Here is a 24,129-nt window from a genome sequence, read left to right on the forward strand (position 1 = left end):
GGCTGGGTGTCTTAGATGTGGGGACGTTGTTCTGCTTCTCCTATTGCCACAAAGGTTAATTCTGACATAGAAGCCGTTTTGGGCAGTCATTGAGGTCTTACAATTTTCACAAGTCCATGTTTTTAATTTCCATCTTGGGTCAATTTTTTTAGGTGCTTGTCAGATATATATTCACACAGCCACCATCGTACCACTGGCTACAGGACCCACTACATATTATACCGGAGTATCTTACCCCGATACTGCAAACACCACAGGGGTATTTGGACGTTTCCGAATTCGTTTTTGGCATGTTAAAAGTTCTTTGTGACAGGGGAGGTTCAGAAAACAGTAATGATAAAAGTTGATCAGTTTGATTTAATTCTGTTTGGCTGGTTCAGAATCTGTCAGTTTATAAAAATGGTTCATTGAGGAAGAAATTATCAGTATTAATAAAAATAATAGAATTATTAATAAAATTATTAATAAAAATTGATCAGTTTGTTTTAATTCTGTTTGGCTGGTTCAGAATCTGTCAGTTTACAAAAATGGTTCCTTGAAGAAGAAATTATCAGTATTAATAAAAATAATAAGAATTATTAATACAAATTGATCAGTTTGTTTTAATTCTGTTTGGCTGGTTCAGAATTTGTCAGTGTATTAAAATGACAGCAATTTGTGAGAGAAAGGGTTTCCCTTTATAGAAAACTATAAGATTTTTATATTACTGTACTTGGTCATACATACGTATACAAAAATGTATATATGCTTCTAAACAGTGGCATAACTATGGTGGAGGTGAGGGGGTCCCCCCCCACCCCCCCCCCCCCCCACCCCCCCCCCCCCCCACCCCCCCCCCCCCCCACCCCCCCCCCCCCCCACCCCCCCCCCCCCCCACCCCCCCCCCATCGTTTTGGACTTCGGCACTAAACGAATGGTCTGTCTATGAGACAGATTACCGGTTTTGGGTTCGTCTCATAGCTACTTGACCCGAAATCGAAACCAGTTTGCAATTCCAAAAGTAAACTTAGAATTTAGAAAAAAAAACCCATTAGTAGCAGGTATAAAATTTTTCAATAGTCTTCCGCAAAATATTAGAAATATTAATGACATTAAAAGTTTTAAAAAACTCAAACTTAAAAATGATTTATTACATAAAACAATTTATTCTTTTGATGAGTTTTTTTCTGAATGACAATACGATGTAATTTATTAAGTATATTTAAGTGTATATTATGCTTCATACCATTATTATTTAGTGATCATTTAGATACCATTATTTTTAAATTAAGCTTCTCAATTGTAATTTTGACGCCATTTTGTATTTTTGTATATTGAATAATGTATGATGTACAAATTGTAAATAAAGATTGTTTTTGAATTTGAATTTGAATGGTAGCTTTTAGCGGTAAAAGCGGCAGAGCAGTAGTAACTGTGATACAAACAGGGTTTTTTTTTGTACTTAAGTATTATTCAGTCGTCAAAGGGGGGTTATAAACAGGTTTAATAATTTGGTTCGATGAGTAATGTATGTTTGACATATCCGGTTTTTTTAGTATACCAAAATTTCAGTTGGATATTTATCAGGCCTGATAAGATATATATTTTGGAGAAGAAAATAGTGGGTAAGCTATAACAAGTAACACCAAAAAAGGTACGTTTGCTTCTGACATGTTGCACAGCAATGACAGAATGAGCTGATGGCTGAGCGGCAGGAGAAACATTTATTGTCTAGAATTGGCGGCAGATAAGCAGCATCGTGTGGTACCGCCCTGCCCTGCCACTCACGTCTGTCCGATTTCGTGCGTTCTGAGCCTCCAATTAAAGGTGATTAACTCATGAACTTTGGAACTATCCCAGCACAGTAGACTGAGTTATTCGTGGCAATTCTAAATTCTAAAAGGTGAAAAGCTGTCAGCTATCACTGAAGATAAGTACAAAAAATATTTATAATAGTGGAAGCATTTATTGAACAATTGTATCAAATGTAATGGAGAGTACTTCGAAGGGAATAAGGTTGTTATAAAAAAATTAAATATATAGATTTTAAAAAATAATCTCTGTTTTCCCCCCTTATAAATAAATCGTCTAATTTTATCAGATGGTTGAGTAAGTAGCTAGTCTGATTTTTAAACATTTAAAATCTCAGTAACAATTGAGTTTGATCAAATTTTCTTATTGACAAATCAAGTTGATTTTTAGATAGATTTCTGTAGTGTATCTTTATGAAAATCAACTGAATTGAGATGAATGAATGTGGTGTTCCAAATTTCCTTAGGTTGCAAGTTAAAATAAACCAAATGGTTTAATCTGATAAAGACATTTCATTCTTCCTTGTTTAATAGGTAACTAAATTATTAAATTTAAATAACTAAATTTACATTTCTGATTTGTACAGATATTCTGGTTGATACCACCAACAGATCACAATATTGCACTGTACGAGAAATGGGTCTTGTCCGGACAGCAAGGAGATATTTTCTTTGGTGACACAGTGGAGGGATGTGGCCGAGTCACACTGCAAGAGGGTTCCACGTTCTTCATCCCTTCTGGCTGGATCCATGCAGTCTACACGCCGGTTGACTCGATGGTGTTCGGTGGCAACTTCCTGCACTCATATTGTATCAGTACACAGCTTCGCATTGCACAAGTAGAAGAGACCACACATGTAAGACCTACCTCTTGGGTGTGTAGAATAATTCTATTGATCCCATATATAACGTTTTAAACATTCAACACAGAAGACAAACATGTAAGACCTGCTTTTTGGGTATGTAAAACAATGAAATTGATCCCATATACCATTCTAACATTCAACACATTATTTCCAGATGAAATTCCTTTACTAGAAGATGTAATTCTGACAAATTGTTTATAGTTTTAATTGATATTTACTTCACTTAAACAAAACAAATATTATAACAACATCTCTTATTCACTGTGAAAACTATCCATCCTTTAAATTGTTTCTTGTGCTTAAGAAAAGAATAACAGGGTGGTCACCTGACCGGGAAACCGGAAATTTAACGAACCGGGGAAAAAACCTCCTTATACCCGGGAAAATCTCAAAAATAATTTTTCGATTTCCTAGAACTTATGAAATCAAGAATAATTTGAGTCTCCTTGAATCAAGACCTGATTGTCTTAAAATATACGTGATGTGGTCCATGAAACTGTGAATTAAGATGAACATATTTTCAAGAGCCTCATCTGATGCTGGTGACGAGTTCGGTTCGGTGAATATTATCATCTGTTTGACAGTTTTATAAGAGATGCAATCCAGTTTTTGACTACATCAGAACGTCATACAATATTACAGTTGTGTATTTGGTTTGAAACTAGACCAGAGAATCAGTAATTTGAAGAGAGGTTTTGAGTGGCCGGCCTGTATAAGATTATTTAAGTAAAGAAAGTGTATTACGGTATTCTTTTTCTTTCACCATTTTATTATTTCTGCATAACAGATCTCACTCACTTTAGCTGTAAGGAAACCTATCAATCTGATCCCAAATTTTAAATAATTAGTACAAGGTTGAACTTGAATCTCGAATCCACAGCAACTCTGAAAAGGATTCGGGTTTGAGAATTGATTGACGAGATTTAATAATCAAATCGTGAGTCTGCTGACATTTTCTTTGTCATTAATTATTGAACAGAATTCATATTCATAATCCATCACTTTCTAGTAACATAGTAGCAGGTGAAATTCTCCCTATACTGAGCTATTAAATAATGAAGAATTTGAACTGAAAAATAGTCTTGTGTATTGCGTCTGCCTCTTTTGATGGTCGACCGATATTGGTAAAGGGCCACAAAGGGAAATTTAAACTGTATAAACAAACAGATGATTGATATTTTTTTGTTATCATCATAATTTGTGTAGTTGTATAAATATGTTCTCTTTAGAATAAATGTATCTTTATATGTTATAGCTTATATCTTAACAATTTTTAATCGTAGCCAGGGTGGTTTGACATTTTTTAATCATTGTACATTTTTAAATACATTTTATGAATAATGTGCCCATATTACTTGCAGATAAATACATACAGGGTGCCCCCCAAGTAACCCGAGAAACATCTCAGGTGGTTTCCTCTCGTCAAATTTGTTAGCGAGCTACGGCTAGCAAAAGATTTCATCAGATTTTCTAGGATAGGACAGAAATAAATCAAAACTGATGTTTTTATGGCGTAAAGATTGTTATTAAATTTATATGACAAGGGTTTTTCGTTGGACGCAGTGTGTATTTTTGGATGCACATGTTATAATCCATCGAATGAATGTATAGAGTGCACGATATTACTTGGTTCTTAACCCTTTAAGGACCAACCGTCTGATTTATCACCGGCAGCGTACTATGCGAAAAGGACCAGCCGTCTGATTTATCGCCGGCGGACTTTTCATATTTTTTTAAGAGATATTTTAATCTTCTATATGGAATAAATATACTATTTTTCTATTCCCTGTATGTTTCTTACTATGATATCAAATTTTAAACGTCTTTGGAATCATCAGCTTGGTGAAAAAAAATATTTTACGGCCATGTTGCATCTTAATGTTGTCAGGGTACTTTGGGATTATACCGACCACACCCAGACATGAATCGTTATTTGACATTTTGCTTCTACTGATTACTAGATTAGCGTAGAACAATATTTCGTCAATATAAAACAGGAAATGTCTTATTGCAAACCCCTCCCCATCCTTAGACAGAGGTCAAAGTCGAGCGGTCTAGTAGATAACGTGATTGCAGAGTCTCGCCGCCCGTTCAGCTGGTGCGTCGCTTTGTTGTACGTCCGTGTTTTACCCCTACATTTCTACAAACACAAAAATTCAACAAAAACAAACATTACCAAACAAAAACTAAACTCTTTATTGAAAAAAACACACAAAACTTGTTTTTATGTACCGTACAAAAAACTTAAATAATCATGTGAAGCTACGTTTTCCTAGACACGCATTATACAACGCTGCGTATTTTCCTGCGCCGCACATCTAAATACGTTGTCGACATTCTGTGATCGCGGGAATTAAGTGTCTTCCTAGACGCGCAATATCGGGGCGCAGTGCAGCAGCCTGGTCCCAACCTCAAGTCATGTCGGACTATATACATGACTTCTTCTTCTTCGCAGCTTTACTTGCCGCAGCTTTACTTCTTCTTCAAGAAACCACTATAGACATGGAAGTAGACTGTGCAGTTTTACATACGTTAATACCTAGCAGAGAATCATGCAGAGAAATGTTCAAAGAAAGAGATCACGAGGGAGCTTACACTATTTTAGTTAAAAGACATTTGCTTACTGATGACGTTAAATTTAAAGAATATTTAAGATTTACGCGTGGACAGTTTTCACACATTACCGACCTCATACGTGAAGATGTAACCGTGCAGCCTTCTAATCGTGTAAAAAATCCCATAACTGCTGAGGCGAAATCCCCAAATGTGAGAGTAGTATCACCTAATTCTTCTGGTAGCCTTTTTTACAACTTTAAAAATTTCTTTTCAACGGTTCTTTTTGCATTAGTCGACGCAAACTGTAAGTTCCTTATGGTGGATGTTGGTGCTTATGGCGAAGAAGGAGATGCAGGAATATTCCAAAAATCAAAAATGGGCAAACTTATCAATGAAGGTGCCGTATGCCCACATCCAAAAACACTGCCTTCTGCGGATATGAAGCTTCCACATGTCATAGTAGGGGATGAAGCGTTCAGGTTAGACAGTCATGTTATGAAACCTTACCATCACAAACAGTCCCTAGAAGATAGGTATAAAAGAGAATATAACTACGTTTTAAGCAGGTGTAGAAGAGTCACGGAGAATGCTTTTGGCATTATGTGTTCAATTTTTAGAATATTCTTCACGCCTATCAACTTGAAACCAGACACCGTAGACTTAGTAATATTTGTATGTTGTTGCCTTCACAACATGTTAAGGGATGACTTTTTGGCCTGTAATCCCCCTAACTCTGAAGATGTAGCCAATGTTAAGTGGGAGATGCCTGAAAAAACATGATACCTGTAGCCTGGGTTGGTGGTTTCACTAAAAGTGAAGGGTTTCAAGTAAGGAGCAGATTCACAGAGTATTTCAATTCTCAGTTCTATAAACAAAGATTAAGTACTGTACTGTCTGCCAAGAAGAAAAGAAAAACAAAATAACTGATGTTTAAGAAAGGTGCAACTTGGGTGTTTAAAACGAAAAATTGCAATTGCACCCATGATAAGTACAATTTTAAACTCGAATTATTTAATGCGGGCCCATTTGTTTAGATTTATTCTATTTAAACGAACTTGGAAGTTTGAAAACATTGTTCTTATGATGAGCATCGCATTTCTACACAACTCCACAGTTCCGGGTAATGAATTCTTAAAATTATGCCAGTTTTTAGAATCTATATGTGTGCAATCGTTTGTAATTTATAACAATTATTAATACAGTAACTGTATGTAGAACTTATAAACAAATATTTCTTAGATAGTTTCTTCCCTATTAACTCCCACTCCTTGTCCTTCTTCAACACAATCTTGTATTCTTTTCTGTTGTACACTCCACAATATAGGTCATTCTTGAACTTCAAACACTAAAAGTTCGTCTTCTTCCTCGGAAAACTTAGCCGATTTAGCACTGGACGCGATGGTCTCCATGGTGTTGCGCGGCGCAATGAAGGTGACTGACTGCTCTCGGAGCAGTGGTGTGGCGTCGTTGCGCGGCGCCGTATATCGCGCCGACGCAGTGACGCGCCTAGGAAAACAATTCCACTTGATTCTGTACAAACCAGTGCTTGGTTACGCGACGCAGTTAGATGCGCGGCGCGGGATAATACGCGGCGCTGTATAATGCGCGTCTAGGAAAACGTAGCTTGATGCCGCGCGGCTTGCCGTAATCGGGATTCTCGAGAAAGATAAAATAACAGCGACAACAATACTGATCACAATACCTGGAAATGCTTGTTGATTGATGGAATGTTAGTTATGTTACTCAACTACATCGTTTTATAACGTTCTAAGTTCATTGAAAAAAGTTTAAGCGTTGGGGGCATATAACAGAATCTGACCCTATTAACAATTGATAATCATTGTAAGTTTGTAATTTTGTTACTAAAGAGTTGTTTTTTCGTTCTATCATGTTTGTTTCTATAAATGTATATTTTTGTGGTCTTCATAATGGTGTGGTCGGTATAATCCCAAAGTACCGAATAATATCCTCAGTAGCCTGTAAGGTTTTGTATGTTAGGCTAATGCTGAAAAGTGTGTTTTAACCAGTGTTACAAAAAAATTTAATTCATTTACAAACTCTTTATTTTTTATTCCAGGGCTTTCAAATTTTGAACAGTTATAGAGAATTATATGTAGAACTAATAAATACCATTTCCCACGGGTAATTTATTCTTATTTTTGGTAGTTATTGAAGATCAAACTCATTTTTTACAATTTTTTTCTTTTTTTTTATTTGATAAACAGATAAATCAAATTGTTTTTTGCTATATAATGACTTAAATTTATTTTTTTACAATGAACAATTTAATTATAAACATTTTTTTATAAGCCTAAAAACAAATCTGTACAGTAATTAGTTCTGAAGATATGATTTTTCTCTCAAACGCTTGAAAAATCGCACATTTTTAATATGCACAGTTCTTGGAGCATGGTCAGAAAAACGCAAAAATTTTCTTTGTACATGTCAAATTTTGGTCTGGTCCTAAAAGGGTTAAAATATAGCCATTTCTATGACCCTCTGCAAAACCTTTAAAAATAAAACTTAGGCTAAAATAATGTATTTACAATTAATTAATGAATCAATTTTTAAGATTCAGAACTGTTTTTTAAAAGGTTAAAATATATAAACTATGCTTTTAATTTTGTTGATTTTCAAGATGATGGAATACTCTCTTGCACAGGAATAACAGTTATTTTTTAACTCATAATAAAATCTAAGATCAAAGCATCATACCAATTCTGTTCTTCCTCAGTTTTTCCTAATCTTGTTTTCTCCTCTTCTCTCCTTAGTTTTTGTGACCTCCATTCCTCTTTTTCTCTACTCTTACGATTCGACTGTCGGAATTGTCATTTGTATTGAATTGAGTTTGTAAAACCTCTGTGTGTGTGTGTGTGTGTGTTCACAGTTCAAATCATCTTTATTTCGAAAAAATACAAAATACAGTACAAATGTTGCTATAAAACAGTACAGTACAAAAGTGCTATAAAGCAACACGTGTGGCAAAAAATATTGTTGGTACAATTCTTAAAAGCTTAAAATGTCTCTGGTCTTGTGTGGAGGCTATGCTATACTGAGAATAACATTTGCAAATCAAACAAAACAAACAATTATAAATAATTTAACAAAACTGGAGTAACAATAACAGATAAAGAATAACTGAGTGAGAATAACAAAGCAATAACAAGAAAATCAATAACAAAATGAGTGCATAACAAGAAAAATGCAACAATAACAGGATAAATACAACATCAACAATATAAATGCAACAACGACAAGATTTGCTTTAATTTTAAACTTTGGTTTACCCTCAAACAGCAATGTACTACCATACTTGAAGAGAAACTTATTGAACAACTTAACACCAGAATAACAAAACTGCCTTCTAGAAATTTCCTTTGAAAAATGAGGTAATAATAAGATTACATTATTGGAAGAACGTGTGTTCATTATATTTTCTTTAAAACTATAATTTTCAATGTTTTTCAAAATGTGGCAAAGAGTACATAAAGCATACAACGGTTTAAAATTAAAAACATCTTCTTGTTGAAATAAGTATGTAACAGGATCAAACTTTCTTAAATTATAGATATTTCTCACTGCAAATCTCTGATTTAGTACTACAGGCTGAAGGATAGTTTCATACGTACTACCAAAATGAATAATTCCATATCTTAAAGTACCCTCGAACCACGAGGTGTACAGTTGTTTTAGATGTTCTGCTCTAATAAAATTTTTCATGTGGTACAATGCATAGTTAATTTTTCTTAACTTAACACTTAATGCATCAATGTAATAATTTAATTTTAAATTTCGGTCAATTATTAATCCTAGATATTTAACTTTATCAATTATTTCTATTTTTTCACAGGTACAGTTCTAGTTACATATATTTTTATGGCAGAAAACATCAAATTCAATTTCTTTACAATCTTTATCTCTATTTGCTTTTTATTAACTATTGTGATATCATATTTAAATCGTGACTAATTAACATTTTCAACCTTTCTTTGTGTGTGTGTGTGTACACGCACGCACGTGCGTGCGTGTGTGTTTGTGTATTTCAATTAAAACAACTATTTCTTTTAATTTCAGGTGCCTCAGAAATTTAGGTATCCATTCTTCACAGAGATGCTCTGGTACGTGTTAGAGCGATATGTCAACTGTTTGCTGGGTATTTCACATCTCAAGGATATCTCCTCTAGTCCTACCAAGGAGCATGTCCACCTTACATTCCAGGTTAATATTTCAACTGGCTCAACAAAACATAACTCACTAAATTTCTGTATTTATTTAACAGACCAACTGTTGTCTAAGATGTACTTTACACTTCCCTGTAATATAAAAGGTGCATCATAAGCAATTACTTTTTAAATTCATGCATTTCTGAGGTAAGTTATGGTCATTAGAAGGTATACCCCTTCTCTAAATACAATTCCGTATTGTATTAAATTGAATTAAAATTATTAACCCTGGCCATTATATCAAATGATGTGCCAAAATCCCTAGCCATTTTAGATAAAATGTATTGAGTTTAATAATTTTAACTTCATTTAACTTCTCATTCTGACTGAGTTTCCTAGTTTTCTTGTTTGGCATTTTCGAAGCATGTTCTTTAAAGTAGGCTATTTTTTAAGATATCAAGCAAATTCGTTTTTTAGTTTTACTTCTTATTAAATGTAGTTCACAAACACACACAAAAAATAATATCTTGAAAATTATTTATATTTTAATATTTATACATACAGTAAACCCTCCGTTAACCGAGATAGTTGGGGGGGGGAGGCTGTTTTGGATAACAAGAATTTTGGTTAAAAGTAACATTGTTTATTTTTATTTATGGTCAAAGTAGGCATTAAAAAGTACCATGAGGTCATTTTGTAATATTTTCTTTAATACATATATAAATAATAATATAATATAATATAAAGGAAATAACACGTTTAAAATGTTTTTTAAAAAGAAATCTGCTATTTTCTCTTGTTTTTTCCTTTGAAAACGATGTTTTGCAGCTACATCTTCCATGGTTTCATTGGCAGAATGTCATTTAGTTTTGCCTCATTCGATTGTTCAACTAAATGGAAAGCAATCTGAAACATTATGCTATAACAACAACAATTAAGAATCTAGTCATTTACTTAACCAATTAGGCCTACTGTATAAAATTCTTATCTCTAAGGCATTGAAAATCTCGTCGGCAGTGTTGAGCTGCCTGTCATCTGCTGCATCTTCATCTTCTGATACGCTAAGGTTGTCTGGATGAAGAACCATATCAATGAAGTCCTGGTCGATTAATTCACTTTCTGAGTCATCGACTGCTAACCACTCATGTATCTCTTCCTGGTTCATTTCATCACATCCTGGCGAATTTTTATTAAAAATTAAATTTCTTCAAAATTTTCTTCTTCAGGATTGTCAATCAAAAAGTTTGTTCCAGCATTTTTCCAATGTTAAAGTTTTGATCTTGGCTCACGACTCCAAAAAACATGTTTCATTGTTACAGATTTGAGAATTTCAGGAATGCTTTTGGATTCATTTGTCTCCTGTAATAACAGATGTCTTAAGAATACTCCTCTATAATGTCTATTGAAAGTCTCTTATTACTTCCTGGTCTAGTGGCTTAAGCTTGCGACATTTGGTGGCAAAAATATGACAATTATGTTACCATTTTTTAGAATTTGAGGGTGAGTTTGCGATGCTTTGAAGGGAAGATTTTTTATTAAAAAGAATTTTACAATCGGGACGAATTCATTTTTGAAACATACTGAAAACAGAATGGTCAACATCCATGAGCTTTTTTGGCTTATATAAATAACTGGAAGTGCTTTTTCTGAAACATCTTTTAGAGCTCTTGGCTTTTTCAATTTCCAGTCCTCAACCGGTGAGTTCTTGCTACAAAACAGAACAGTTATCCATTGTTTATTCATTTTTAGGCACTGTGCACTGTGTTCATGTTTTCATGCAAGTGATTTTTGGGCAGCATTTTTAAATTTAATCCAGTCTCATCTGTGTTGTAAATTTGATATTTAGAGTAGTTTGCCAATAACTTATCCATTTCAGTTTTTAAAATATTTACAGCATCATGGTCAACAAATAGCTTTTATCCACACAAATTAACTTGACTAATAGCGTACCTATTTTTCTATCTGTCTAGCCAACCTGAACTGGCTTTACCCCCTTCCCACGCCATAGACGGATATAATAGAATGGTAGACATTGACCAAAATGCCAAGTACAGTTATATCCGATATTATAGATTATGTCTCTTGGAGAGTTTTTTAGTTCACAAAAGGCCTTCGAAATGCCCGGTGCATGCTCCATGCTTATCGCGGTTGCCAAGGAAGTAGTTATAAATGACCCTCACTCTGTGGGAGGGAGAGGGGAGCGCCCTTTGTCTAACTCCAACCACCTGCTCTTCAGTTCTGCGTCTCCTACAGAGCCATAACCAATCATATCCGTGGCATGTATTACTCCTTTCTCGGTTGTCACAATTGCGCATCTACTATGTATCTCATTATTATTCTTCATCGTATGGTAGTGTTGTGATTAGTTTGAAATATTTATCTTGTTTTATAGTGTGACAAGGTGTATTTAGTTTAATTTTAATTTATTTGAAATAAACAGTTTTGTAAATAGTTCTTTTTTTATTTTTATCAATAAATATACTAATTTTAAGTCCATGTTTTATACCTTTCTTTGCCTTTACGTTTTATAATTATTTAAATGTAATAAAAATTAGCTTTGAACTTAAAGACAAAAATTCTTTTACTTGTTTTGGCATTATAGGAAAGTTAATGGATTTATTAGCGGTGTGCGAAGGGTTAACCCTGGAACTGGCCATCATTTTTCCCAAAATGGCAGGCACGTTTTGGTGATTTTGTAAAGGTTTTGTATTTTAATCACTGCTCATCTATTTTTTAAGATACAAACATTTTAAAAACATCAATGTCTTTAGAAATAAATTGAGTTTCCCAAAATAATATTAAATATTGAATCATTTCAATGTATTTTTATTTTTTTACTGATTAACATAAAAATATTAGAATAAAAAGAATAAACTTTTCTCAAATGAATAACACCCTCTCAGGTAGTATGACATTTTTTAGAATAATTCTAAAATATGCAAAAGTTTGCTTATATATCAGAATTACAAATTACAAAAAAAATTAGGTAAAAGAAGTTTATTGGTACTTTTGAATAATATATCAATAAAAACTACAAAATCTGAAAAAAAGTTTGTATAGCACTATTATGTATAACATTGTGACATTTTAGAATCTATTGAGTGAAAAAATATATTTTTCTAAGAGATAAATATATTTAGAAGAGAAAAATATTATATTTATAGAAATATACATTGTATAAGATATTTTTATATGGCAACAAAATTTTTTTTAATTTTTACAAAAGTCAAAATTGTGAAATAAATGTCTAACATTTTTATCTAACAATTTTCTTTTCATCCAAAAATTATTTATATAGATAGTACATTTATTGAAGTTTACAAAAATGTACAACAATGTATTTTTATCTCTATTATTTTTTGTTAAAAAAATAAAACAAGCGATGGTCATAGAAATAAAACGCTAATACCTTCAGAAAAAGTAAAAAAAATATTGTCTAAAATACATGAATATGCTTTTATAATAAATACCTTTCCATAAATTTAAATCAAAATTTAATTAAAATTGTCTACAAAATAATAAAACACTGAACCTACGTGAACATAGGCTTACTTTCAGTTTCACAAAAATCCAACCTATTCACTAAAACTTAACCTAACCTCTAAATTTTTCACTTCACGAATTAAAAAAAAACACTAAACAAACTTTTATTTATACACACTAAACAACGAAAAGTTTAAAATATCCAAATAAATAGCAAGCAATACACTAATACCGGCATTGGCGTAATAACAACAGAGAAATCAACATGGCAACCAAGCGATGCGTTGTTCTCTACTGGCTGAGTCGGTGATTGTGCAACAGAACAAAAATAAAATACTAGTTTATAGTCTTCGTTGACGATACTGTTGCTTAGAGCAATTCTTCTTCTTTGTTTTGATATGATTTTCACTATTTCCAGACAACGATAAAGTAACAAAAATAATAAAATTTAATTAAGCTATTTTCCACGCATTAGGCATTTTGGGATTTTACAAAACACGAACTTTTCAAACGCTTATTTTATAAACATTTATTTTCCTACTGGTTATTGAAAAGATGTTTCTGAAAGCCAAGAATACACTGTTTTCAATGACAACACTTACGATCGTGTAGAACGTAAACTCACGATAGGGAATTTTGACAAACACGGTAATTTTAGCGTGTTCGGAAATTACGCAAACAAATGGCAATCGGAACTGTGAACATCCAAGTTTAGAATTTTATAATGAAAGATTTAACGTAACTATAGAACGTTTTATGATATAATATGAAACCTTGGATCTTTATCTTTAGATTTACGTATGTTTTACTTCAAACAAAGTAAAAATAGAATTGCTGTGAGAGATCATATTACGACATAGTTAATGCATCGAAAATAGCTTAGTGCCATTTTGAAACTGTAGTTAATGTGTCGATAATCGCTTAAAGCCAGTTGCAGGGTTAAATCCTTCACCTTCATCGTCCATCATTTCGAATAACATTAATGCCTTCTCTTGAGTTATTGGTCCAGATAATGCTACTCCTTAGGCTCATTGTTATGTGAACCACAAATAGACAGCTTTATTTAACTTCACATTCTGACTGAGTTTTCTTGTTTGGCATTTTCGAAGCATGTTCCGTAAATTTGCTTTTCATTTTAACCCAATCGGAAACTTTAGAAATGCCAAAATCTGCTGTAACTGTCAGTAAAATGTCTCTATTTTCAATCCTTTGGATAGCCTATAATTTCTGTTCAATCGCAATCACAACACCTCTCCGTTTATTTGACATGTACTGTACACACAACAGATGATTCAATGAAATTAATGTAAAACACACAAACAAGTACTGCACCAAAGAACAAAGTGAGGAATAAGATGTCACCCTCTAAGACAAAGGTCAAGTGGAGTAGAGTGCGGGAGGGTAGGGTTATGTTCGGTGACAACCTACCTGGCGGCTACCTGCACGCTAAATAAATAAATGTGTCGTAACAGTGAGTCATCGATACCACAAAGTAAACAAGCAACACGGCTGGGACAGTTCACACTGGTCGGTGGCAAAGCTTTTTTAATATTTTATTTTAACATACTGTAGTACGAACACATATTAAATAGTATAATTAATTAAGTATAACTCCAGTAATAAAAAAACTTTTGTTGTATATTTAATTGCGTTCTTTAGTTGTATGAAGACAATGTTGACAAAATAAAATTGAATTATTTACGTTTTACGATAATAATTTACTTTTTAAGAACTTTCATTAGCCGTTTCGGTTAGTTAGAAAGGTTCTGGTTAATGGAGGTTTTACTGTGTCAAAAAATTAAAATTTCAAAATTTCAAGTTTGTTGATACAAACCATGATCGTAATAAAATATTTGACATACAAATGCCTATTTATTTTATGTTAAATTTCATTCTTAATTTAAGGAAACAAAAATTATAGGCCTACTTTATTCATAAGTTGAGTAACATACATTTTTGTAAGGATGTGTCATCATTTTTCCTTCTTTCATTTCTGTGCAAGTAAATGTAACACATGCTTTTTGAAATTCATAGTACTTAACATAAAACCAAAGTTATTTCTGATAAAATAATTAAAACTGTTTATATAACCTATATTTAAAAACCTTTCAATACAGTATTTAAATCTCTAAAAAATGTTTTCATAAATGTCAAGATAGCTATCAAATTTTGTCGTCACTGCCCACATCCACGCTACTTGCAACTAAGTTAGTGGTTGGTGTATTTTCAATTACAGGAGACTTTGAACAGTTCAATTTACTCATTTTCAAATAAGATAAATAATAATCTAATATTTAACTGTCGTACTTTAAACGGTTTTAACCTAAAAACATTAAACAATATTCACAACATAATGAAATACAATTGTGAGATGAATTGCAATTTCTTAATCACATACTGACAAAATACAAAGTCAAAGCTTTACGAACTATTATATTTTGATGTAATACATCTTTTTGCTTAAGTCTGTGGAATATCAAAGCATTTGGTAAAATAGGTGGCCAGTAAAATAATAAAAAGCACATATTCGCACTATATGGACATCAGGGTTAAAAGTGTTAATAATTACAAACTTTAAGGTAACATGAATGTCTAAGCCAAATTCTGTGCCATTGGTTAAAAATAATCATTACGACAGTGATCATATCCTTAACTGTTTACAGCAGTCATTATTTGCCTTGTCATTACTGTAATCTTAATTATTTGTTTTTTAATAATAACAGCATTTTTATTTAGAATGTTTTATTTTAAAAATTGAATGTTAGAGATTACACTTTACGTCAAAGTTATAAACGATTAATTTGATTGATTATTCTAGCATTATTAATTTTAAATTGGCTTAAACTTTCAGGAGCTCCGAGGTATCAAGTCAATTCTGTCGTACTTGCACTTTATACCTGCCAACAAGAAGTGTGTGCCAGAGCTTATCACTGATCCTGTGGCCCTTATCAAAGACGTGAGGACACTAGTGGAGAGGCACCGCAATGACAGTCCAGTTTCTGCCATCACAGGACATGCAGTGTTTAAAGCTGCACAACCTGTTAAAGTTAGTAGTTGCTGCTGACAATGAGAACAGCATTCTGTCATTATTTGTGTTAACTATAGGGACACAGTTATCTGGAATGTGGTTATCCAAAGTATGTTAAAACATTTTCCATAATTCAGTCATTACTGATATAAACCGATTTAAAAACAGTAACCGGTTTATAAACATTATCAATTGTTTTACAATACTACAGCATGAAAGTCATATCGTTTGACTACAAATAATAACTTGAAAGATTGACGAGATATCTGTTCTCTACTTCGAAAATATGTATAGTAGTTTTAGTGTCATGTCAAAATTGGTATTCTTCTGGAATAAGAATCGGTGTTGGAGAAAAGGTGACAATATCCTCCTATTTTCAAATGTAATTCAATTTTAGTAGTGTTTTATCAACATTAATGCAATTTACAACTTTCAAGTAAATTATTTTCTTAATTACAGGTACATCGCAAGAGCAAAGGTATAAAAAAAGTCTCCTGGCGTGAAATTCAAGGACAAGACAAACAATGTGGGCATGGAGAAAGCATTCCCAAGACGCAGAAGAACAAGATGTAAAAAATGTATAGCCTGTAACAACTCAGACTGTGGCCAGTGCAACTTCTGTAAGGATATGATCAAGTTTGGAGGGACTGGCAAGTCAAAACAGAGCTGTATCCAGCGCCAGTGTCTTCAGGTGACTATTAGATCTCACTGAGTCAATTATTCACAGTCTAATAAGATTTAATTCAGACAAATCCAGAACATAACTATACAATATATACATAGGTTTATACTAAATGCTAAATAGGTTTACTTTGGGTAAAGTGGTAAATAATGTGACAAGAGAATTTTGGTGACAAAAATACATTGGTGGATTGGTGTGTTCAAGAAGTTCATTTTATTTGGAAACAGGAATGTTGATAACTGTGTGCACTCAATTCTGAAGAATTCTGTACATCTTCCAGAGAGAATGTTTAGGATGGGTGTCTTAATCCTTCCACTTTCATTAGAGGAAGGAGGATGATGCCCTGGACATTAAATCACTTAGGAGAAAGAGCATGGGCTGGGTGATGTCACCAGACAAATCAAGCTTGAGAAAATGTTTCCCTAGCTGTAGACATAAATAATAATTAGTCTAATAGTTGTTGAAAATTTATTTTTTTGTAATAAATAATTATTAATGTTTTACTTGCATTAATTGCAGGTTTGTCTCACCTGTAGAATTTGTTAATGCAAAAGTTGATTGCACTGTTGTCTATCACAAAGTTATTTTGTATTTTACCCATATATGATTAATTTTTGTAATAATATAATTTAAATATAATATTAATTACTTTATAATAATTGCTATCTCTACATTAAAACAACACAATTCAGTTTTCTGCAATAAAAACTACTAAAATGGAATCTAAAATCTATTAAAACCTAGTAAAGTAGTGCTAACAAAAACACTTAACAAAATGAATTACTATTACTATAATATGATGGAAAACTGAATATAATAAAACTAAAAACTCTAAACAAGGAATATTCACAAAGTATCTGAATTGGCATTATTAATAGAGAAGGGTTTGACTTATGCCTTTTAGACTTATCCTTCATAGTAGTTCTCTTCTGATACACAATCCCCCAGCACAGTTTCCACTGTGCGAAAAAGGTTTTGAAGTCCCTTTTTAAAACCTTAAAAAGTTGCTGCTTTTACATTTTACTGTATCTCCGGTAAATTTTGAATACTGTGTACTTTTAGCTGACGTTCGATTTTTGGGAACAAAACAAAGTTACAAGGAGCAATAATACAAGTAGATGAGTGTGGGGGCTGTTGGACCTGAGTAATTCTATACTTAGCCAAACACTGGTGGACAAGTTGTGATTTTTGAGTTGGAGCTTGATATAATGATGGAGTTGCTAATTCCCATTTAGATGCATTTGTGGTCTTTGTCGAGGAATACGTGAATGGCATCCAGAAATGAACAGAACATTACACAGTAGTATTCTTTAGTAACTGACTAATAAAAGCGGACTCTAAACAATGCTTATTGGTGGAGGAGATAGCTAATTACCAAGAATTCACAGGAGAAGTGGGGGTCAGAAGTTTTCAGTTCTATTTTTAACTCATAAAGAGTCCAAATGATTCAACCTCAACACCTCTATTGGACTCAGTTTCCCTTGGAGTCGTAAGTCAGGATTATGTTCATTTTGTTTATATTCGATTCACCTCTCCTTACAAGAATACAAACTACTGGATGCTGGTTGCCATATATTGAAAACTCCTGGTCACATAATTCAGTTGCTTCGGAATACACAAGGTCGGTCACCAAGTGTCATGATATTAAATAATACATGATAATAGTGGCTTTATCCAATGTTGGCTCATCACTGATGAAGGACATTGTAAACCTGGTATGGTCAAAAAACACTTGATAACAGAATTTTATCACTTTTTAGCCTTGAAATTTTTAATAAGTTTGGTCAGTATTATCAGTACCTTACTAATGCTGCTGAACTGTGGCACCAACAACAGTATTTCTGAGTATGTCAGTTTTACTAATGAGGGACATGTAAACTAAATCTGTGTTGCAAAATAGTACCTGTTTTTATTGATATTCAACTAGTGGTTGTTGTTTCTGTGATGACTTGACTAATTTAGTTGTTTGGGATTTTTTCAGCCCATGTTGCCTGTGAACACCACCTGCTCATGCTGTGGCAAGGATGGTTGGGGTAACAATCCCTCTGACACAGACACAGACACCCGTGAGGCCCAGCCCAGTTCTATAATGGAGTGTTGTATCTGCTATGAACTCGTACATCCAGCGTGCGTGGAAAGTTCGGTAATGAGACTGTGTCACTTAATGTCTTTTATTAATTTTACAGTTTAACACTTGCCACTACTAGAATCTAGATCACTGCCATTATATAATTTGAGGTAAAGCTGCTTGTAATCTGATCTATACTGTGTTAATCAATTTCTACTTTCTTTAATTTTGTAAAATTATTTTATTTATTACCTGAGCTATAAAATAGTAAATTAATGTTCACACTGTCTAAGAATATTATTCTAATTGTGAATCTGTCAAATTTATTAGTTAAAACTTAAAATTACAAGTTGCATCTTTGTTTAGGATATGATTGTTATCAAGTTGCCTTACTGTATAGAAATTATTTTACTGCATCCAGTTATTGCTGCAGATTTTTTGTTCTGCAAAGCACTACAACTTGTCATTTACACCACTGACTCGAGTCATGTATGTTAGCTACCTTCCCTGTTCTATTCAACAACTCTTCTTTTGTTACATTCCGATCAGACTCCATTCGGTTTTTAAGTATCAGTGACTTAGCTTATATTAATAAACATGACTCTTGTATATCTACTACACATAAGTAGGGATGTATAAATTCATTACAATCTTTATTCAATTTCACAACAATAGATTTCTGTGTGTTTCAGTACCCAGATGTTGTGGGTGTTGTTGACGAAGACTTACCAAGCAGCTGGGAGTGTCCCAAGTGTTGTAAAGATGGGAGGAACACAAATTACAAGGTTTGTATTATTTGTGCTAATCTATGGATATCTTTGTTTCATATTATACTTGTAATTAGAGAATTCAGCTAAATAACACAAATATTGTGATTGTATATTTAATATGGCTGTGTCACAGCGTAGTCATAACAATTAACTACATATAATTTTACATCTGTTTGATTTTTAGGATAATTTTTAAAATCTCTTGGGACGGTATTTTTTGTGGTTATTTTCTTCTGATATTTCTTGCTTCTAACAGATTAATTGGATCGTATTTTGCAAGCTTACCTGGTGATGTCAATTTCATCCGTTTTAGCTTGCTGATCAATATTTTTGGTCCCTACCTTCATTATTTTCCATCAGTTCAAATTGATACAGTTTTTGATCAGTTGAGGACTGATTGCTATGCGATTGTCTACTTCCTTTCCTCATAATAATCCAACAAAAGTTAAAAATGAATATTATAACCATAGGAACAATTGATCTTGTTATAGTTTTCACTTAGATTTAAGGTGATTTTGTATACAAATTCAGGCTTATTGCTATTATATTCATGGTGGTACTTAGCGAAAATTTTCTGCATAACTTCACAGAACATCACCTCCAGAAATCAACCTCCCCCCTCAAATAAATCCAAAACAAGTTTATACTTTTTTTATCACTAAGAACTGGTGAAAGAAATGCTGTAACAAGTTCAAACTTGTTACAAAAATGATCTTATAAATATCTTGACCAAGTTCATTGGGCAGCTTGGTATACCATTTTGTTTCAATAATAGTAGCTGTTCTAACTTTTAATCCTTCGCATGCCACTAATAAATCCATAAACTTTCCTATAATGCCAAGACAAGTAAAAAATATTGTTTCTTTAAGTTCAAAGCTAATTTTTATTATAACTAAATTATAAAACGTAAAAGAAAAAAGCATGAAACAGGGCATTTTACTTAAAATTAGCATATTTATTCATAAAAATAAAAAAGAACTATATACAAAACTGTTTATTTAAAATAAATTTCAATTTTACTATAAAACAAGATAAATCTTTCAAACTAATTACAACACTACCACATGATGAAGAATAATAACAAGATACGTAGTAGATGCGCACTTTTGATAACCAAGAAAGCAGTGATACATGACACGGATATGTTTGGTTATGGCTCTGCAGGAGATGGAGCAGGTAGGAGTTAGACAAAGGGCGCTTGTCTCCCGCTGCCACAGAGTGAAAGTCATTTATAAATACTTCCTTGGCAACCGTGATAAGCAGGGAGTGTGTACAGTGTGGGAAGGGTTAAAAATTTCACATCTCTCTTACTTATGAACTTACACAAACAAAGAGTGATCTAAAGGCCTGTAACTATTTCTAAACATAACATAGCTATGATTGTTTCAATTTGATTCTTGAGTATAGTTCCAGTTCACCTTCCTTTAATTGCAGTGTCAGAAATCTGACACTTTTGACTCCTGGAATTTGGGGTCATATTCGTCTGAAGACATAGGACTTTATTCAAATTGGTTCAACAATGAATGAGGACTAAAACCCAAGATGATATATTGGATCTATAAAGCCATAATAAAACCATGGTCACATATGCAGTCTTTGTGTGGTGGCCAAAAGTACAACACAATACAGCAGCCAAGAGGCTACAGAGTCAAAAGTATTGTGATGTGTCTGACAAAGATAGCCTTGCTATCGAAAGGCCTCACAAACATAAAGTATTAAATATTGGTTTTATGTGTTTAAATGTAATAAGTTAAATATCACCTTACATGATTCAGTGGAGGTTTTCACATGACATTGTTTACTAACGCTGTGCTTTTGCAGCCCCATCACTTCAAAGCAAGAAACAAAGTATCATCTGTACGTGAGTCTGTAGTGTATTTAGTGTGATAAGTACTAAGTTGGTAATGTACCCATAGTGATATTTAATGTCTGCACCAGTTATGTTGGCAGTATGTATTGTCAGGCGATGTAACATTCGATGTGGTCTGATATGAATAAAGAATGCTCATAGGCTACTCTTCTGTGACGTCACATCACGCCACTACCCTACAACCAACGGTCCAAGCTGGCCAGCCAGCAGTCCACCCTGAGTCCACCACCAGACACCGTCATGTAACCTCCGTGTCCCGTCCGTTCCTTTACGAGCGGTCCTAGAGCAATAGTACTCTAAATGTATCGTCTAATTATTCTTCCCGACCCATAGAGTTTACAGTGTCGACCCGCATACATTACAGAGTCAAGTAACCTCACTTCACAAGATTCAGTGGAAGCTTTCACGTGACATTCTGTTTAAGAGTACTTTGTTTTTGCAGCTCCAACACTTCAAAGCAGGAACCAAAGTTTCATCTGTATGAGAATCGTAACACTGTTTACTAATACTGTACTGTTGCAGCCCCGCCACTTCAAAGCAAGAAACAGTTTCATCTGTACATGATTCAAGTAACCTCACTTCACAAGATTCAGTGGAAGCTTTCACGTGACATTCTGTTTATGAGTACTTTGTTTTTGCAGCTCCAACACTTCAAAGCAGGAACCAAAGTTTCATCTGTATGAGAATCGTAACACTGTTTACTAATACTGTACTGTTGCAGCCCCGCCACTTCAAAGCAAGAAACAAAGTTTCATCTGTACGTGAGTCAAGTAACCTCACTTCACAAGATTCAGTGGAAGCTTTCACGTGACATTCTGTTTATGAGTACATTGTTTTTGCAGCTCCAACACTTCAAAGCAGGAACCAAAGTTTCATCTGTATGAGAATCGTAACACTGTTTACTAATACTGTATTGTTGCAGCCCCGCCACTTCAAAGCAAGAAACAAAGTTTCATCTGTACGTGAGTCAAGTAACCTCACTTCACAAGATTCAGTGGAAGCTTTCACGTGACATTCTGTTTATGAGTACATTGTTTTTGCAGCTCCAACACTTCAAAGCAGGAACCAAAGTTTCATCTGTATGAGAATCGTAACACTGTTTACTAATACTGTACTGTTGCAGCCCCGCCACTTCAAAGCAAGAAACAAAGTTTCATCTGTACGTGAGTCAAGTAACCTCACTTCACAAGATTCAGTGGAAGCTTTCACGTGACATTCTGTTTATTAACACTGTGCTGCACTTGTGATCTCAATATTTTGTCATAAAATGCCTCAAGATTACTATTAAACTGTGAGGAGAACCTTCTACAGCGAGTGTGTAACGTAGCTAAAATGTTAAGTTACAGTTAATAAGTTCTGTTATTTGAGATTTGTTATTTAAAACTATTCATTTTCTGTGATTTATTTAGATCAACGTTATTTAGGATTTTTAACTTGTAGACATATCTGGAAAAGTAACTACCTTGTGTGAACATGTTGTTATAAATAATTTAGTTATTTATATAACCTATTTTTAAACAGCTTTTAACAAAATAATTACCCTAGTCTGTTTCCTTTATTTTCATCAGTGATTTCTTTCTATTTACAATAGTTCTAATACATGCCACTCAAAAGAACAGTATGAGGTACAACTCAATAATTTGTTTAGTATTGATTAAATCAAAAATAAAACACAATAAATACAACTGTGTGGACATTTAATATTGAGGTATGTTAAAAGTAGTTTAAAACTCACCTTTAGTTGTATACTAAAGTAGTGGAATTTGTCAAGTTACAACATATTTAGCAAAGTTAACCATAAAAAACTTTCCCACAGAGGAGACTTCTATTTTCAAAGTAGTTTATTTTAGATATTGTTATGCTCTTTTAGCTACTTTTACCTAGTATCTGTATATTTTAAAGTTACAATTCAATTATAATTTGTAAATTTAAAACGCTAATAACAAATATTCTAGTATTGGTGAAATTAAAGTTCACTTTCCCTATTAAACTGAATGTAAGTTATCTGGAAATAGCTGTGTAAAAAAATAAATGTAAGAAACACTAAATGTTTTATTGTTTAACACATTGATAGTGGCAGACGCCTTAGGGCATACTGACAAGTATCACTCATAAACCAGCAATGAGTGATGCCCAATGAGAACAAAGCTTTTTAAATGTCAAATACCAAATTTTCTTGTACAGTTTTGTGAAGAAGTAATCTTTAAATTTGAAAAAAAAAATCGCATTGATAAAACCGAAATCGTAAACTTGCGGTAATTTTATTATTACTTTAACCACACAGATCAATTCGTTACAACCGAAAACACACATTTTGTTTCCTGTTGTGCAACATTTTTAAAGTAAATTATACCTATAATGTGCTTTATTTTCATAAAGTTTCCACTTAATCTAAGCCAACTAAAATCTTTAAATGTTTGGCAATTCGAAAATTACTTAATAACAAAATAAGAATTGTTAATTTTGGGCATTTAACACCTATCTATGTTATAAGCACAAAGTCATTGTATTACAATATGATTACTAAAACAAACAACTTTGTAACATGTTACAAAAATAGAATCATATAAAAAAGAAAACAGAGTGGCAAGATATGTGATGTTTTAGTATTATAATACTTATAAAATTATGTGTATCTTAGAAAGAATCTAACTCAATAAATTATTGTTTCTATGAACATTTATAAACTTCCTGTTTAAGTTCTGATTTGCTTGTTTATGGTAGTCCTATATTTGGTGTACCTATTTTATGTGAATATGCAATATCTTCTTTATCCCATAAATCATTGTAAGGATAAATTATTTTGTGATATATTGTTCTACAAGATTATTGGTATTATTACAATTTTCAGTA

General features: G+C 33.0%; 1 protein-coding gene across 1 annotated transcript; it reads left to right on the plus strand.

Annotated features, from left to right (window-relative positions):
- Positions 1-2,368: 2,368 nt before the first annotated feature.
- Positions 2,369-22,289, plus strand: LOC124366442 (jmjC domain-containing histone demethylation protein 1-like; the record flags this gene model as incomplete). The annotated part of the gene is made up of 7 exons (XM_046823040.1): positions 2,369-2,647; positions 9,287-9,430; positions 15,710-15,886; positions 16,377-16,577; positions 18,550-18,711; positions 19,329-19,421; positions 21,998-22,289. Coding segments are annotated over 7 exons (1,146 nt in total), but the record flags the coding sequence as incomplete, so codon positions are not given.
- Between the last annotated feature and the right edge of the window lie 1,840 nt (positions 22,290-24,129).

The sequence above is a fragment of the Homalodisca vitripennis genome, chromosome 1 (assembly GCF_021130785.1).
Source record: "Homalodisca vitripennis isolate AUS2020 chromosome 1, UT_GWSS_2.1, whole genome shotgun sequence".
NCBI classification, from domain to species: domain Eukaryota; kingdom Metazoa; phylum Arthropoda; class Insecta; order Hemiptera; family Cicadellidae; genus Homalodisca; species Homalodisca vitripennis.